Below are 18,354 nucleotides of genomic sequence, written 5' to 3' on the forward strand. Positions count from 1 at the left end.
TCTAGTCTCTTGTGTTGACTGATAGGCAACTATCCAAGATCGTTCATCAATTTCTACATTAAACTTTCTCTTCCAAAATCCTCCGGAACATGGTACATCTGTTTTCATATTGATAATCTCTTTCCTATATTCTCTGGCACTTAACACATTTTTGCCGTTAAACAGTGGTAAGGTAATACAAGCATCATCAGTCATATTTACAACATTTTTCCTCATAAATAATGACACAGCAGCTTTTACAACATTATATTCAAGAATTCGGTTTGGCGAATATCCAATCAAATCACAAATATCTTGATATGATAATATGTCTCCCGAACGTACAATGTCAGTTAATACCAATACACCTCGTTGTATCCAACTTTCAAAAAATAAAACTTTGCCACTATACGTTATGCATGCATTATTCCATAACAAAACCGGCCCGATTGTCCCACGATCGTAGTGGTTATTATCCAGCCAATATTTTAATACTGCTTTCCAAAAGTGTGATTTCACTAGGTCTAACCCTTTAAATCTTGCACTGTTTACATTCGATAAGAAACATTCAAAATGCTTTCCAAAACGCAAATACATCATCTTTGGAGTAAAACTCCAATTATCATTTTCATTTGATGTAGTTAGTTGTGAAACCCATTGTAATAAAAAAGAAATTTGCATTTGCCTAATATCGATCATTTTTAAACCACCTTTTTCAATTTCAAAACATAAAACGCTTCTTTTCACTTTTTCAAAGGCCTTCCGATTACAATCTCTTTTTCGCCACAAAAATCTAAACAATAAGGTATTGACTTCATTCAAAACACAATCAGGTAATACAAACGCTTGCATAATATACACAAATTGTGAAATTAAAAACGTTTTCACAATACATATTTTCCCTACAATGCTCAAATTTCGCTTCTCCCATGCACAAATCAATCGCTTAATATTCCTTATTCTTCCAGTCCAGTTATCTTCTACCAAAGAAGCACTCTTATCATTACAAAAATATACACCCAAAATCTTCAACTTCTTCCAACCAAAATTATAAAATGTTTCATCACAATGTTTCCTACTACCCAACCACATCGCCTCAGACTTTCTCTTATGTATTCTTAAGCCTGAAAAGCTCGAAAAGTCATTCATTATATCAAGTGCATAATACATATCAATCTCATCCTTTAAAAAAAGGGTGATATCGTCTGCATACAGAGCAATTTTAATAACGGTTGCAATATCAACATTATTCCATAACGAAATTCCTTTAATACGTCTACACTGTCTTATTTTTGATGCCAACAATTCAATGGCCAGTACAAAGGCCAAACATGAAAACGGGCACCCTTGACGAATCCCGGCTTTCACATCAAAAAAATCAGACAACCATCCACAATACTGCACTGAGCTAACCGTGTCGTTCATTAACACAGTCACCTATTGAAGAAATTCTGGCCCAAACCCGAATTTTTGAAAGGCTTTAATAATAAACTCTTTTGAAATACTATCGTACGCTTGAACACAGTCAATTGCGACCAACAGACCAGGTTGATTTAACTCGTGTGATTGTTCGATTACATCATCAATTAACCTTAATATTGTAGATACTTTTCTGCCTTTAATATAACCGACTTGATCTTTCAGGCCTGTAGTTGTTAATTTAAATGCGGTATGTTTGCATTGTTTGCTCCAGAGATGTATACTTCGTACATTAGAGCGTTCGGAACTTTTCAGTCGCAAAAAGTAGTACCGAAACAGAACAACTTCTCAACCCATTGCACTATCGAGGATTCAGGCTGTTGCTGGGTCGTTATTTGTTTGGTTGCTGGGTCATTATCGAAAAATAACTAGCTCTACAAGTTTACAGAGGTAAAGAAGCAGAGGGGGGAAATAAAGATTTATTATCAGACAACAGGTGTTTATTACCCAGGTGTTGATAACATACGTAAGACGTGGAGAAAACACCCTGCTCCAAATAAAAGATACATCTGGTAGCGGAACCACGATGATGATGATGATGTGATGATGATGATGATGATGATGATGATGATGATGATGATGATGATGATGATGATGATGATGATGATGATGATGATGATGATGATGATGATGATGATGATGATAATGATAATGACGATGATGATGACGGTCTACTGTTGATTTACTATTACATGCACTATTACTAGTAAAAAAAGAAATAACACTCATGAAAGAAACTGTCACATATTATTTTCTATTTGTGTCTCATTTTGACATTTATTTCCAGAATTAATTTCAGAGAGGATGACGTACGTGTTAATTGTGATTAAGTGTGGTTTCAGTGCAGAATATTATATTATGTTGTTTGTCTAAAACAAATGCCATGAAATATTACGCATTCTTTTCAGACGACGGAATTAGAAAGCTGGGTGGGATTGGCCAAACGTGACTCTCTCAATGTCTGTTAGCAGTCTTACACACACACACACACACACACACACACACACACACACACACACACACACACACACACACACACACACACACACACACACACACACACACACACACACACACACTTGTGGGCGTCAAATAAATAAATAAAAATATACAATCGACACAATCCCAATGGTAATCATCAATCACATGAGTTATTTCTGTCAATCAGAATGAAAGACAGTAAAGGATTTTATTTCTTAGTTAATCAGCAAAAAGACTGTATATAGCGGCGTGCCTCTCAGTTGCAGTCAGAACGGTTTGGAACATCGTCCTGAATCACCAACCAGTCCTGCTTCCCGAGCTGAACCAGAGTGTCTACCTAAATACATTCGTAAGTATAGAGCTGTATGTTCTGATTTCAGCTATGTCAGTTTGTTTGAGCTATAAGAATTTCCTGATTGAAAGACAATAATCACTTGGAGAAATACGACCAATGTAATATCTCACTATGTTCTGATTTCAGCAATGTCAGTTTGTTAGAAGTGCCAGAAATATCTCATTGACAAACAGCAATCACTTGGAAAAGACGAACAATGTGAATAGCAACCTCACAATGTTCTCAACATCCTGAACGCTTACTAGGTTTGACTAGGGTGCTGGACATTTCTGAAGTCGGATCAAAATGTTGAGAAGTCTTTCAAGTTTGATTAAATTCTGTAAATTGTCTGAAGTTAGATCAACATGTTAAACATTTCCTGAGACTTAACCAAATTCTGTGTATCAATATTTTGAGATTTTCTAAAAAAGGACAACAAATTTATCATTTCTTTGACTTCTTATTAAAATTCTAAAATTCTGAGACCTTCCAAAGCACGATGAATATGTTGATAATTTTATAAAACTTTTTCAAAATATTTATCATTTTCTGAAGAAAGATCAAACTTAATTTGAAGTTGCATCAAACTTTCCAGAATCATTTGAAGTCGGATTCACATTTTGAGAATATTCTTAGGTTGGATTACATCTTTGAGAAGTTTCTGAAACTTGATCACAAATTTTGAAATTTTTTGAAGTTGGATAAACATTTCGTTAATTAATATTTTCCAACTTTTCTGAATATGTGTCAAAATTAAAGACGCTTGATGAACCTCAAGTACATCCAGTGAATTTGCTAAAGTTGGATTAACATAAAAAAATGTTTTGAAGTTGGATCACATTAAAATTCCCAAAAGCTTGCTGAACATTCTGCAAATGTTTTTCAGCTCAACCAAAATCTGTTACTTTGTGTAGATGAATCATAATACAGTGTATTTTATAAAATTGAATCAGAGTAAGTTGAATCAGAGTAAGAATTACGACACGCTTGTTCCAGGTGTACAAATGACGTTATCAAAATGTCTACAAATGACATTATATAAATGCCTACAGATGATGTCATCAAAATTCCCACCAATGATATTATCAAAGGGCCTGCTGTAATTGGCTGTTTCAGGATCATGGCATCCTTCTGCTTCTACGCTGCTTGTGTCATTGCGGTGTTTGCGTCAAACAACGCCGGGACTGCTTCAGCCTGTAAGTACAGACTTAATCTTAACACAGCTATGGCGCTAACTATTTTTCGGACAACACATGATTTAAAATTCTTTTATCTGTCTATCAATACCAGGTACAAATATAAACACTATTTCATAATAAAAACAATCAGGTTGGGCCTTCTGCTAAAAAAGATGTCTAAAATGAGTTACACCAACATTCCATGACAACGTCCAAAAGCAATCTATGGCGTCATTGCTCAAAGTCAGCGCTTTATGTCTTGGGATATGACTTGTGTCTGTCTGTCTGGCAACTTGCCCTTCCAATCTGCGGCAATCAGTTTCAGTGTGACATTGGAAGTGTGTCCCGATCACCAGGGTTTGTACAGATGTAACGATAACAGAGAGGAGCAAAAGCGCTGACTTGCTGAGTTTTGCCATAACATTCCTGATTTTAACAAGTGTTTATATTGTTGACTTGCTTTTTCTTATCTTTTTATTTAACAATTGTACTCATTTAAATTTACACAGCAGATGTGCCTTGATTTTTACATTTGGAATGCACGAAACAAATCAAACTTGTAAAAAAAATGGATTTGCTCGTGTGTGATTTTCAGCTCACTTAGGTTGCCCTTCGAACAAATTCCAGTGTGACAACGGGAAGTGTGTCCCGATCACGTGGGTCTGTACCGGGATAGACGGATGTGGCGATAACAGTGACGAGAAAAACTGTGGTAAATCAGGATAAAAGTGTGTGTGTGTGTGTGTGTGTGTGTGTGTGTGTGTGTGTGTGTGTGTGTGTGTGTGTGTGTGTGTGTGTGTGTGTGTGCGTGTGTGTGTGTGTCTGTGTGTGTGTGTGTGCGTGTGCGGAGGGAGGTACAAACAGTAATAGTTACAATCTGGAGTGTCATTCATTTTTCTCCACGACATTTAAAAAAATGCTCTTGCCTTGTTACTTTCAATTTTACTTTTCTTACAGACACACTTATCAAAATACACACGCCCTTTTTAGGGAGCATCGGTTAGAAAATATTATCAAAATATAGGACAAAATTGTCTAAAGTGACAAGAAATTGTGAGGCGCGAAGAACTGTATCGGGATTTGCGCCCTATAAGTATCCTCGTTATTATTATCATAAATTGTTTGTGTCTTTTCAGAGTTCTTACTGACTGCCATTTGTGTCTAGTGCCCTGTCAAGTTTCGGTTTAACGTAATAACGTAATAACTGATTTTCTTGATGTGTTCCGTCAGACACGTACGAGTGTCCCCATGGCTACTGGAAGTGTAAGAACAACCGCTGTGTCCCCGTGGAGTGGCTGTGTACCGACATCAACGGCTGTGGCGACAACAGCGATGAGGACAAGTGCGGTAAGCAAGCTTATAGCATGACTTCCCTTTTTTCTCTCTGTTATTCTAGTGAGAAAATATCGAGCTATATTTCTCCGAAGGCCTAAAGTTCGGCCTTGACCTAGGCAAAATAACTTGCGCAGCCGCAGCGACAAGTAAATGGAAAACTTGAACAAAATTTACAGCTGCAGCACGTGGGTAGCACCCGCACAACGTTATTTCTTAACGTTTATTTCGTGCGTAGTGTTCTTCTTCTTCTTCAGCGTTCCAGCGTAGTGTTAAAATTGCGCCTTGCCAAGACTGACATAAAATATAGTTCTACAACTTCTCCTTACTTTGGTCATGCCATATATACGTTACAGCTCCGAATCATCCATGGTATCGCGTGGTATTTTGTCTTGACGGGGTGAATGAATAATAAATTATAATGAAGTCATCATATTCATTGACCCAGTCTCGACAAAATACCACGCGATATCATGGATGGACGGAGCTGTAACGTATACTTAGGGTCTCAGTAAGCTTGGGTCAAACAACCTAAGCTTAGAGTCACAGACGGGAAGCGTTCAGTTGTAAATCGCGTGCGTGTTGACAAGGTTCAATGACATGATTATTGTTGTGATGTAACAGTAGTGCGTGATGAAATTGTTGTCATATCACCCTGTGACGTGGTAATACAATATTGTGGTTATAACACCCTGTGACGTTATGATATAATATTGTTGTCATATCACCCTTTCACTGTATGATACAATATTGTTGTTATAACACCCTCTGACGTTATGAACAGCTATTGTGTTTTCAGCGTAGCAATAGGGTCCGATATTCAGACGAGACAAGTATAATGCCGACGACTCGAAGACGAGTCGCATTATACTTGTTCGAGTCTAAATATCGGACCCTATTGCTACGCTGAAAACACAATAGCGATTATATAGCTGTTCTGATCTTGATTTGTTGTTCCAAACTTACAAAATGACAGTTTTTGCGTCGATGCGTCGATCTCAGGTTTTAATAGCAGACGAAATCCTTATGCGCATCAGTTTTGCGCAGCCACACCGCTACACGTAACGCTCTCTGACTTTGGAAGAAAAACTCCAAGTGCATTCAATTTGACAACACAGCTGTTAAAACAGCTTTTTATTAGTTCATTCGTATGCAACAAAAAGAAGTTTGAGTTTTTTTAATTTTGAAAAAGGCTACTAAAGAAGAATACCAAACCATAACATCAACGGAAAACAAGAAACAACTAAAGTACTAGGAAGCAACAAGGGGAGGGGAAGAGATAATGGAACAGCCAATCCGTACAACGCGCGCCGACAGCGAAGTTTTCATTTTGGGTGAATGGCATTATACTTGTTGTTAACCCGTGATTTGTAAACATGTAAAAAAAATTACAAATCACGTTTTTGCGCCCGATATTTTCTTGTCATCTCCAAAGCCAAGGGACAAAAACGAAATCCCATCGTTGGGAAATTCCGGTCGCTTCCTCCCAGTGGAAAGCTAGCAGTGACAGAGTCGCACTACCCCAAAGTCAAGGGATCTATTAGTCCCGTTTCGCCATTATCCCAATTCGCCCCCATCCCATTTTGGCGACATTTCTCAGGCCAAGTGTCATTTTACCACCATATCATGTACCATTAGCTCCACATCCCATTTTGGCGCAATCCCGTTTCGCCGTTAGCCCATTTCGCCCCCATCCCATTTTCGCGACATTTCACAGGCCAAGTGTCATTTTACCACCGTGTCATACCACTAGCGCCACTTTCCATTTTGTCGCCATGCCGTTTTGCCGTCATACCATTTCGCCACCATCCCTATTTCGCGACATTTTGGATTTTGGCAAAAATGGGATTTGGCGTAAACGGAATGTCTTCCTAGTTGAATAACGCAGTATAGTAGTATAGTGAGGCTTGGCAAGAAGAATAAATAAAAAATGGGATGGCGGCCAAATGGTATGGTGTCAAAATGGGATGTGTCGCTATTGTTATGACACGGTAGTAAAATATTTAATGACGCTTGGCTTGTGAAATGTCGCGACAATGGGATGGGGGCGAAATGGAATGCGGTGAAACGGCATGGCGGCCAAATGGGATATGGTGTCAAAATGGGATGTCGCGCTATTGTTATGACATGTTAGTAAAATGACGCTTGGCTTGTGAAATGTCGCGAAAATGGGATGGGGCAAAAAATGGGACGGCGGCAAAATGGGATTGCACCAAAATGGGATGTGGAACTAAAACCACCCCCACCACTCAGCGTAGAGGCTCTAAACAAGAAAAATTAATAATAATAAAAGGCATGCATTACTTTGTGGAATGCGATATTTTTACATTTTTACATTTTTACAAATCGCGGTTTTAGGTTTGACGTGATTTGTAATTTTTCAAATTCAGTTAAAATACTTCTTTTTTTCAAACGACTTCATAAATGTTAGTACCCAGGGTCGATCATCAATACTTAAGAGGGGAGGTGTGGTATTCAGTGTGGAGTTACGATCGAGGTAAGGAAAGCCGAATGCGAAAGTTTGTCTCAGTCGGCAACTGAGCTCACACAGGCACACAAAAACGGCTGTTCCATGAAATATGTTTCGCCCCCCTGTTCAAACTACATCTTTCGACTTTGGGCATTTTGTGGTGTTTAGGGACAGAAAATTTTTTTTTTTTTTTTTTTTTTTTAACATTTTATTTCCTTTATATACACATAAACACAGCATAGCATACATCATACACCGAGTTTCTCAACAAAGCGCATACACACGTACATACCTAGACAAGACGCAGACATAGACAGTAGGGTGGGATGTTGAAAAGACAGGGGATATGGAAGGGGGGGGAGAACTGAGGTTGTGGGGGGGGAGGGGGGGGTTGTAACTGAGGTTGGGGGAGGGGAGGGGGGTAGGTGGGGGCGGTGGTCACAATTTAGCCTCCAAGTATACATGGGGTTTAATTATCGGCATAAAAGTATTGTATAACCTGTTATGAGTAAATGGGTCAGGGGGTATCACATTCAAAAATGTTCATACGAAATCAATCAATACAATTATCCTATAGCATCAATGAAAAAAGTGTCTATATAAACACCACTCTTTTTCAAATTTACCATAATAATTATTTACACTAGCATTATACTTTTCGATCAAAAACCTTTGTTTAGCAATTTTCACAAAAACATTTAGTGTTGGGACTGTCTTATTTAATTTGGCTCCAAATATACTTTGTTTGGCAAGGAGAATAAACAAATCAAAAACAGCATCCGTATGAAAGTTGTCTAAATACCCTAAAATGACTAGCTCTTTTGACAAATTCAAATTACTGCAATGTGTGAAATTTTGACATAACCATTCTGTGAAATCAGACCAGAAAAGCTTAACTCTTGTGCACTCCCAAAACAAATGTTCTAAGGTTTCCTCTTCCTGTGTACAAAAGCTACATAGTGATGTGTCAGAAATTTTCATCAAAAATAACAGGCGTTGAGTGGGAAAAATTCTATGCAGTATTCTATATTGGAACCACCTTAGGTATGTGTCTTGTGTAGTTCGCCTTATTGTCAGAAATACCTTTCCAACATTTACATCAAAATTCAATAAATTAGCCCATTTTTCCATGCACTGTAGATTGCCATCATTTTTCACAAGATGGGTATATATATGTTTTACTCCACCTTTAGCTATTTGTTTCCATACAACATCATCACCAATATGAAAAACATTGTTTAAAACTGCATCTAACTTTAGTCTTTTATGAAAATTCTTAACTGAGCGCATAACGCCCTCGAAAAAGACAAAATTCAGTTGTAAATTTGGATGTTTCAATTTAAAATCGTTATATGACAAAAACCCATCGGCTCTCATCAAGTGACCGACTGTAATAATGCCGTTTTCCATCCAATTCCTGTTAAAAATAACCTTTTTATCTATGCAAATATGTACATTATAATACAGACGCTCTGAAGCAAAATCACTCAAGGAGATGGGGACACATTTGCATGCAAAATGTTTATAATGTTTGAAAACATCTCTCCAGAAAGGATTCTGAACTCTTTGCATCAATATGTTTCCAAACTCACCTCCTCTTTTGTGAATGTTATGTACAAGTGGACACAGAGCTTTCAGAAGTTTAGTTACTTTTCCTTCACTACAAAGGACTCGCTGTAACCATGATATCTTCAGAGCTGACAAAAAGCATTTCAAATCCACCATTTTAAGCCCCCCCTCTTCAAACGACTGATATGCTGTTGTTCTCTTTATTCTATCTTTCTTACCATTCCATAGAAATGAAAAAAATAACCTATTCAAATCAAACAAAAACTTATCATCAGGGTCAGGTAAACTCATAAACAGATGAGTTAACTTAGACAGCGCCAAACTCTTAATAACTGTTATTTTTCCAAAGGGTGTTAAATTTCTTCTGGACCAGGACCTGAACAAATTCTCAATTTCTACCAATTTATGTTCATAATTAAGGGGTATAATGTCATCTAAGTTGACTGAAAAAACAATGCCAAGAACTTTAAATGTTACAGGGTTCCAACTGAGCATAAGTTCCGGCATAAATTTAATATTACAATTTGTATGTGAGCCTATCCAGACTGCCGTAGTTTTCTCATAGTTCATTTTCAGACCGGATATAGAGGCAAATTGCTTCAAAACGTTCATACATGCACAAAATGATTGTTTTGAACCATCCAGAAACAGGGCGGTGTCATCTGCAAACTGGGATATTAATATTTCATCATCTGCCACCTTTATACCTTTTATCTCTGTACTCTGGCGGATCATAATGGACAGAAATTCGGCACATATTAGATATAAATAAGGTGACAATGGATCTCCTTGTCTGGTACCTCTTTGTACATCAAACCAACTGGAATATTTACCATTCACAGAAACACATGATCTAATATTATTATAAAAAGTGAAAATCCATCTTTTAATGTCATCACCGAAGTTGAATTTGCACAAACATTTATCAATGAAGGACCAAGAAACGCTGTCGAAAGCTTTTTCAAAGTCAATGCACATCAAGAGGCCACGTATGTTATGCTTATTCACATAAAATAGAGTATCATATAATAACCTTATGTTTTGGCCAATGTACCTTCCTTTAATAAAGCCTGTCTGATCTTCATGGATCAAGTTTGGTAACACAGACTTTAACCGTTCAGCAATACAGGATGAAGCAATCTTATAAACTACATTCAACAGTGTAATGGGTCGCCAATTTTTCAAAAAACTTTTATCCTTTCCATCCTTTGGTATACAGGTAATAACTCCCTGTCTCTGGGTGATAGACATCTCTCCCTTTTCAAAGCTACAATTCAGGGATCTCAAGAGAAAGGAACAGAGATCTTTAAAAAAGAACTTAAAAAACTCAGCTGAATACCCATCTGAACCAGGACTTTTGTCGTTATTTATAACTGCCATAATTTCTTGCATGGTAATTTTCCCTTCCAAACAATCTCTTTCTTCATTGGAGAGTGCTGGGTGTTCTAAGTTTTCATCAATCGATTCATTTACCAAATTTGTGTCTCTTGTGGAATACAATTCTTCATAAAAACACTTGACCTCATTACATATAAGGTCACTATCATGTATAACCCCGTTCTCAGTCTGTACAAAACACATTGCTTTCTGCACATAATTCCTTTTTTCCAGGTTACAAAAATAATTGGTATTCTTCTCACCATCACAAATCCACCTGGCACGTGATCTCACAATAATACCATCAACTCGCTTCTGCCGCACCTCACACAAATCTCGCTTCTTCTGTTCTAACAACTGTACATTACTTTCATTCACCTGATTCTCCAAACATACAATCTCAGCAAGGATTTCTCTTTCTTTCCTATCACTTTCTCTCTTTTTATGTGAGGCGTAGGATATACATTTACCTCTTATCTCCAGCAAAATCATTTCAAAAAATAATTGATCATTAATCATCAACACCAAATCTTCATCCTCAATCAAATGTATATTATTTCTGTCATAAACAGGTACAGCATATTGTATTTTCAAATCTAATATCACTTGCTTAACTAATCCAACAAATGTTATATCTTTTAATAGTGAGTTATTAAACTTCCATAGTGGTCGGTGTCTTTTTACAATGTCAGGGACAGAAAATAATTGGTTTAGTTCTGTTGTCATCAGGAAATTAGCAGAAAAGGGTATGTTATCGACATTTGTAAAGCTGAAAAATATTTTGCTTAGTAGAATTTCATTGTCAGTGTATGCTGTAGTCGATTGAAACATCGTGTGGTACAGATGGGTAAACCGGAACCATGCGTCTTTGTTATTGCTGATATGCTTTTGGATATCGGCAAAACATTACCAACTTCCGTTGCGTTATGCTTTGATGATCGGAATACGGATGTGTGAGACCATCCAATCACAGCTCCCGAATTCCCCCACGTGTCTAACAGAATAGCTATATATTACAATATTGTTGTTATATCACCCTGCCACGTGTCCCTGGCCAAATAAACACCACCTTATTCGTGATGGTACAACATTGTGTTTTTATATCACCCTATGACGTGATGATACGATATTGTTGTTATATCACCCTGCCACGTGCAGACACCAACCGGTGCATCATGAGGCGCGGCAAGAAGCTGCGCACGTTCAGCAACACCAAGGAGCGCATCAAGTTCCCCTGCAAGTACAACGCCGTCAGGAATACGATCTGCGGCAGCTGGAAGGTCACCCTCACCCCTGGCAACGCCATCGAGGCCGACAAGAACAAGCGCTACGTTGTCAAGACCATGTGGCTGGGCTTGGAGAGATTGAACGACAGCATGAAGTGGGAGGGACGCAGTGACCTCAAGATTGCTAAGAAGGTCAGCGTCTGCAGCGTACCCATTTTCTCCGAAACTCCGGGAAAAATCTCGAAAACTCCCGTAAACCCCGAAAACCTCCGCACACAAGAACACGAAACTCCCCTCCAAAATCTTGCACACAAAAATTCAACGAGGGACTTTCGGCGGTTTCACGTGTTGTATCTCCACTGATCGTGGGACCGGCACGGTTGGCCTAGTGGTAAGGCGTCCGCCCCGTGATCGGGAGGTCATACCTAAGACTTTAAAATTGGCAATCTAGTGGCTGCTCCGCCTGGCGTCTGGCATTATGGGGTTGGTGCTAGGACTGGTGTCAGTGTCAGAATAATGTGACTGGGTGAGACATGAAGCCTGTGCTGCGACTTCTGTCTTGTGTGTGGCGCACGTTATATGTCAAAGCAGCACCGCCCTGATATGGCCCTTCGTGGTCGGCTGGGCGTTAAGCAAACAAACAAACAAACAAACTGATCGTGGAGGCAGGTACTAGGTTTACGTGTCAAGAATCTTCTTGATCCCACACTTTGTCCATTCCCATAGTAGTTAACCTCAAATATATGCAAACCGTTCATTTATGGGGCGTTAGCGGACTTGTTTTTACTGTCGTCTGCTTCGTCAATGTCAATAAAAAAAAGTCTACATCAAAAAGCTGATCCTCAGCTGAGACTAACTACAAATCTGTCGGAATAAGAAGCAATGTTCGTCTCAGCGCACTCTAGGAGTGTACTAATAAACTCCATTTTGATTGTATGTGTCTGTGCCCTTTCTTTCGATTTGAAAAGATTCTTCTTATCTTCCATGTAAGTGCAATGTAGCTTATTGTCGTCTCCACGACACCCAAAGATGCCTGACAGATTTAGCACACTCGCCGTTGTCACGATTTCATCTTTCGCCTGTGTACATATTTCCCCCTCGACATATACTCAAGACTGAAATGTTGTTTCCTGGTAAAATTAAGAAGTGAAATTATTTATGGACGAAAAGCATGTCAGTTTCTTGCACGTGAAGAAAATTGGTGGTAAAATTTAATAGATTTCACCCCCAAAATCGAATTCTTCGAAAACGTGTACTGAGTGGTTACGTCCCTTGAGTAAGAAGGAAACTATTTTAGGATGAATCAAATTTCTAAGTTAAATAAAACAAATTGGTTGCACAAATTTGGCCCCATGAATGTAAGGTACACAAGGTCGCTCGTCAGTACTATCGAAGGGTGTTTTTTTTTGTTCAGTTTAGAGTTTATACTAGATCAACGTGGCCGAGAAGCGAAATATCAACACGGCGAAAGATGAAAACGTCACACCGTATGCAATTAAATGCTTTCGTTTGATCATGTGACACTAGTCATTGACAATTATTATTATTATTATTCTAATTCCCGTCGTCTAAGCCACAGAAAACCATTGGCAGAGCGTAGTCTGGTGAGGTGATGCTTGATGCGCCCTGTGTCAGTCTGACAATTATTATTATTAAAACTCGCGTCTTCTATGCCACAGAAAACTACGCCTTTGACATTCTCCTTGCACTATTTCTTCCCCAGTACATTAATGGCCAAAAGGCGGAGCCTTTCAACAAGAAAGATGGCGCGCTGGAAACCAACCAGATCCTCAGCTTTGCCGCCAGCTCCAGCGACGACGAGGTGACTGTCTACGAGAAGTCTGCTGGAGATTTTGTCGTCAGGTATGGACAGTACATGCCTGGAGACACGTGGCACAGAAGGTCTGGCTTCGAGTTCATCTGCTTGAGCGACAACTTCCAACCTAGTGGATACCCCGACCAGATCTGTGGTAAGATGGTGTTTCTGTCCGTCTGTCTGTGTGTCTCTCTGTCTTTGTCTCTGTTTCTCTGTCTTTGAGTCTATGTCATTGTCGCTCAGTTTCTCTGTCTATCTCTCTGTATCCGTGTTTCTGTGTCTCATGTCTCTCTATATGTGTGTTTCTCTGTCTTTGTGTCTCTGTCTTTGTCTCACTTCCTCTGTCTATGTCTGTTTATCTCTCTGTATCTGTGTCTGATGTCTCTACGTCAAGTTCGAAAAGCTAACGCTGTGTGCCAGGTACAGGTAACGCGACGAGGTAGCTTAATAACGACGTGTGCACTATACAGGTAACGGGAACAGGTAGCTTAATAACGATGTGTGCAATATACAGGTAACGGAACGAAGGACGAGGTCAAGGCGTTCAAGAAGTCCAAAGGATATAGGGAAAGTCGCCAGGCTGTCCTGTTCCACGAAGTCTTCACCAACGACGGTATCATTCAGACGTAAGTCTTCCTCACACAGTCATATTGCTCATTATCTAACACAGTCATAGCCTTTTCTGATAGTCTGTCACACAGCCAGGTGTGTGTGTGTGTGTGTGTGTGTGTGAGTGTGTGTGTGTGTGTGTGCGTGCGTGCGCGTGTTTGTGTGTACGTGCGTGTGTGTGTGTGTGTGTGTGTAAGTGTATGGAGCGATTCCGATATAAATCCTACAGGACCGATATTCATGAAACTTTACATACAAATACCTCCAGATGATAATCCCAGACGTTGGTTTTTTCTCTCTCATGTTTTCGATAAATGTCTTTCCTGACGTCATATCCGGCTTTTATTTAACGTTGAGGCGGCACTGTCACGACCTCATCTTAATCAAATGATAATATTTTCGTTCTCAGTGATTCTGACTGCAAGTCCACGGCCAACGCCATCAGCAACAAGTGCCAGACTGACGCTGACAGGTGGAACGCAGCAAAACTGTGCTGGCCCGTTGTGGGCAAGAGTCACTTCCAAAGCTGTATCACCCATAACATCGAGAGACCTGAGAGTGCAATGAGGGTGAGTCACACACAAACAAACAAACACACACACACACACTCTCACTCACTCACTCACTCACTCTCACACACACACACACACACACACACACACACACACACACACACACACACACATACACACACAGAGTCGCTACCACCGCTGTATCACCCATAACCTCGAGAGACCAGAGAGTGCCATGAGGGTGAGTTACTTGTTCGTTGGGTCCTTGTTAAACCAGTACAGGGAAAACCTCTTTCTCTCTCTGTTTTTTTCGCAGCACTGTGTAAAGTTCATGGGCAATGGTTGCAAAAATAGTTTTGTAGATGTACACGTTCCGAGAGTCGCCGTTTGTAGATGTACACGTTCGAATCAACTCAAATTGAGATCAATGTTGACCTCGCTCTGGCTCTCCGCAGCATTATATTTTAGGCAGTGGTTAAACAAAATGTGTGTAGACATGTACACGTTTGAACGCATTTCCCTTGGCCTAAGAGCAGTGGCCTTTCAAGTAAAGTTTCGCTCACTGATCTCGTCTCTCTGTGTGTTGACAGCACTGTGTGGAGTACGTGTGCAGCAGGTGTACCGACCCCAACTCTTGTCTCGCTCTGTCCGAGGAACTCGACGGGTGCATGGAACTGGAGGGTGTCTCCAACTATGTGAGGTCACAGTGTGCCCCCAACCTCGCAATCGCGACATAGGTCACTCGGCTCTGACGTCATACAGAAGTGTGCGTGACACGGTAGTGTCGTCATGACGGACTAGAAAGAATCGTCTATACTGTCCGTCTGTGGACGACCTGTCTCCGACCTTCTTGAGTAAACTTGATAACAGCATTGAGAAACTGGTGTTCTTTTTGTGGTTTTGAGAAAAAGATGTGTGTGTGTGTGTGTGTGTGTGTGTGTGTGTGTGTGTGTGTGTGTGTGTGTGTGTGTGTGTGTGTGTGTGTGTGTGCATGTGTGTATGCGTGTGTGTGTGCGTGCGTGCATGCGTGCGTGCGCGCGCGTGTGTGTGTGTATTTGTGTGTGTGTGTGTGTGTGTGTGTGTGTGTGTGCGTGAGTGTGTGTGTGGGTGTGTGTGTGTATGTGTGTGAGTGTATGTGTGTGCGTGCGTGCGTGCGTGCGTGCGTGCGTGTGTGTGTGTGTGTGTACGTGTTTAGTACGGTTCTCGAACATTTCCTTGACATATATCCATGGTATTTACATACACATTCTTAAAGAGGATATCCCAACCCATGTTTTTTACATTTAGTCAAGTTTTGACTAAATGTTTTAACATAGAAGGGGAATCGATATGAGGGTGGTGGCTAATGTGTGTGTGTGTTTGTGTGTGTGTGTGTGTGTTTGTGTTTGTCTGTGTGTGTGTGCGTGCGTGCGTGCGTCCTAGGAACATAGGCTAAGTCCCTGGATACTATATCCTTGAAAATAGGCCTACTTGCTGGGCTGGACAGTCCGTAAAGGAGCGTTGAGATTTTCCGGACTGAGAGTCCGATTTCAAACTCGGATGATTCTTTTGTTCCTTCTCAGCACATACAAATACAGTGACAGAACTCAATTATAAGGCGAAAATATGAAGAAAACCGTGTGTATCTCTCTACCAGGTTACGTCTGTGCGTGTGTTCATGTTAGGCCAAAAAAAAATAGGTCTGTTTACGGTAACATAGGCCAAACAAATAGGGTCGGTAGGTCGGGATTTTTTTTTTTTTTTTTTTCCCAAATGCCAAAAAAAAGTCTAGGGTCGCGCGAAAAAACTAGGGTCGGTCGGGTTACTGTAAACAGACCTTTTTTTTTTTGGCCTTAACAACATACTGTTAGTTAGTTAGTTAGCTGTTGCTTTTTGGGTCCAGCGGACCATATATAGGCCAATTCCTGGCCCCACAAGTTTAACATTTCACATATTTAAATTAAACCAATTTTAATAAACAAAATTAGGAACGTCACCCGAATGGAACATAAAAGCTAAATCAAAACCCTACGTGTCAAGGATTTTAAAAATTCAAATCTTGGTCATTGCTCATTGGTCTAAAACATATGTAAATATTGTGCAGCAAAGGGAAGCTACCCACGGGAAAATAATCATCGAATATCCTGTTATTAACCAATGAGCGCTGGTATGCATATTCGGTGCGGATACATGATTTGTCCCCAAGTGGATTAGCGGCTCGCAAACGAAGATTCGTCCAAATGATGGTTAAAAACAACCTGCAGCGGACGGAAGCTGAAAACTAAAGGCACATAATAGTTCAAACAATCATTCAACTGTATTTATTTGACCTTACACAGACTGTAGGAAGAGGCAAACCGTCTTGAACAATATTTTTCCCCAGGAAGCGACTCCAAGAACACAGAAGACTCGAAGGTGAGTGACATACCTTGTAGTCTTTCTGTGATAGTAGTAGTCCAGTGGACGATACCTTCCGCCTGTGGTCGGATAGCGTGTTGAAATGATTAGGCTGATTCGTTTGCGCTGATATTTCTCAAACTGGCAAACGAAAGAAACTGTGCGGATGAATTGAAAGTGAAGCATGTTGACCAGTTGTGTACGTAGTGGTGGTGGTGGTGATGGGGGGGGGGGGGGGGGCAGTGTTGACTTTGACACGAACAGAGTACACAGTCAAATTGGGAAACAGGTACGATATTGGATCAAGTTATAACTGTTTCTGTATGCCCTTCAAAGGATTTTTTGTGTATGGTAATTTTATCCCTATGATATTTCATATCATTAAAATTACCCATTGTGTTGTATTGTAATTATTACAAATACAAATTACAACAGTCAATTCTTTCTGTTTGGTCATAACTATATTTGCATGAGTTTAAAGAGGAAAAAAGTAAGAAAAACCACTGGCTGGTAACACAACAGAAAGCCAACAACACTGTGTCTTGCAAAAGTGTGTGTGTGGGGGGGGGGTGTAAGGCAGCAGCAGCTTGAGTGCATGAGGTAAGTAGTAAAAGAGATAAAAACCAACACAAATACAAAGACAGTATTGTAGTTGAAAAGGTACTGAGTGGACACAACAACAAATAACTGATCATAAATATATTTACATGTATATATATCAAAATCAATATTTTAATTTTATCATGAATGGACCAGTCATTTTGGTCATGCAGCTTTTATTTCAGTTCAGCATGTTCATAATTATGCAGCAGTAGGGAGGTTGACATTGTTAGAAATTACCTTCGAGGCAGTTTTTTTGTTTACCTAAGAATTTTTGGAACAAAGAAATGCATCAGACTCGTATGTGCCTAATTTATTGGAAGATTAACCAGACTCTTATTTTTCCATATTTGGAAGATAATCCTGATTCAAATGTGGAACAACCATCAACAAATAAGAAAAAAATTAGCTGCAATGTCTGGACATAAGAGCCAGAAACAATATCTTTTTGACGCATATTGGACTGACCCCAGGCCGGTCAAATGTCCAATAGCTTTGACATGTAAGATGTCTTCT

General features: G+C 39.7%; 1 protein-coding gene across 1 annotated transcript; it reads left to right on the top strand.

Moving 5' to 3' along the window:
• The first annotated feature begins 2,693 nt into the window (after positions 1–2,693).
• Positions 2,694–15,742, top strand: LOC138974030 (uncharacterized). Its single transcript, XM_070346732.1, has 9 exons — positions 2,694–2,788; positions 3,890–3,969; positions 4,547–4,663; positions 5,182–5,298; positions 11,858–12,117; positions 13,649–13,895; positions 14,256–14,367; positions 14,760–14,919; positions 15,453–15,742. Exons 2-9 carry the CDS (start codon positions 3,894–3,896, stop codon positions 15,597–15,599), a joined length of 1,236 nt encoding a protein of 411 aa, XP_070202833.1. The 5' UTR covers positions 2,694–2,788; positions 3,890–3,893; the 3' UTR covers positions 15,600–15,742.
• Positions 15,743–18,354: the final 2,612 nt, after the last annotated feature.

This window comes from Littorina saxatilis, linkage group LG8 (assembly GCF_037325665.1).
Source record: "Littorina saxatilis isolate snail1 linkage group LG8, US_GU_Lsax_2.0, whole genome shotgun sequence".
NCBI classification, from domain to species: domain Eukaryota; kingdom Metazoa; phylum Mollusca; class Gastropoda; order Littorinimorpha; family Littorinidae; genus Littorina; species Littorina saxatilis.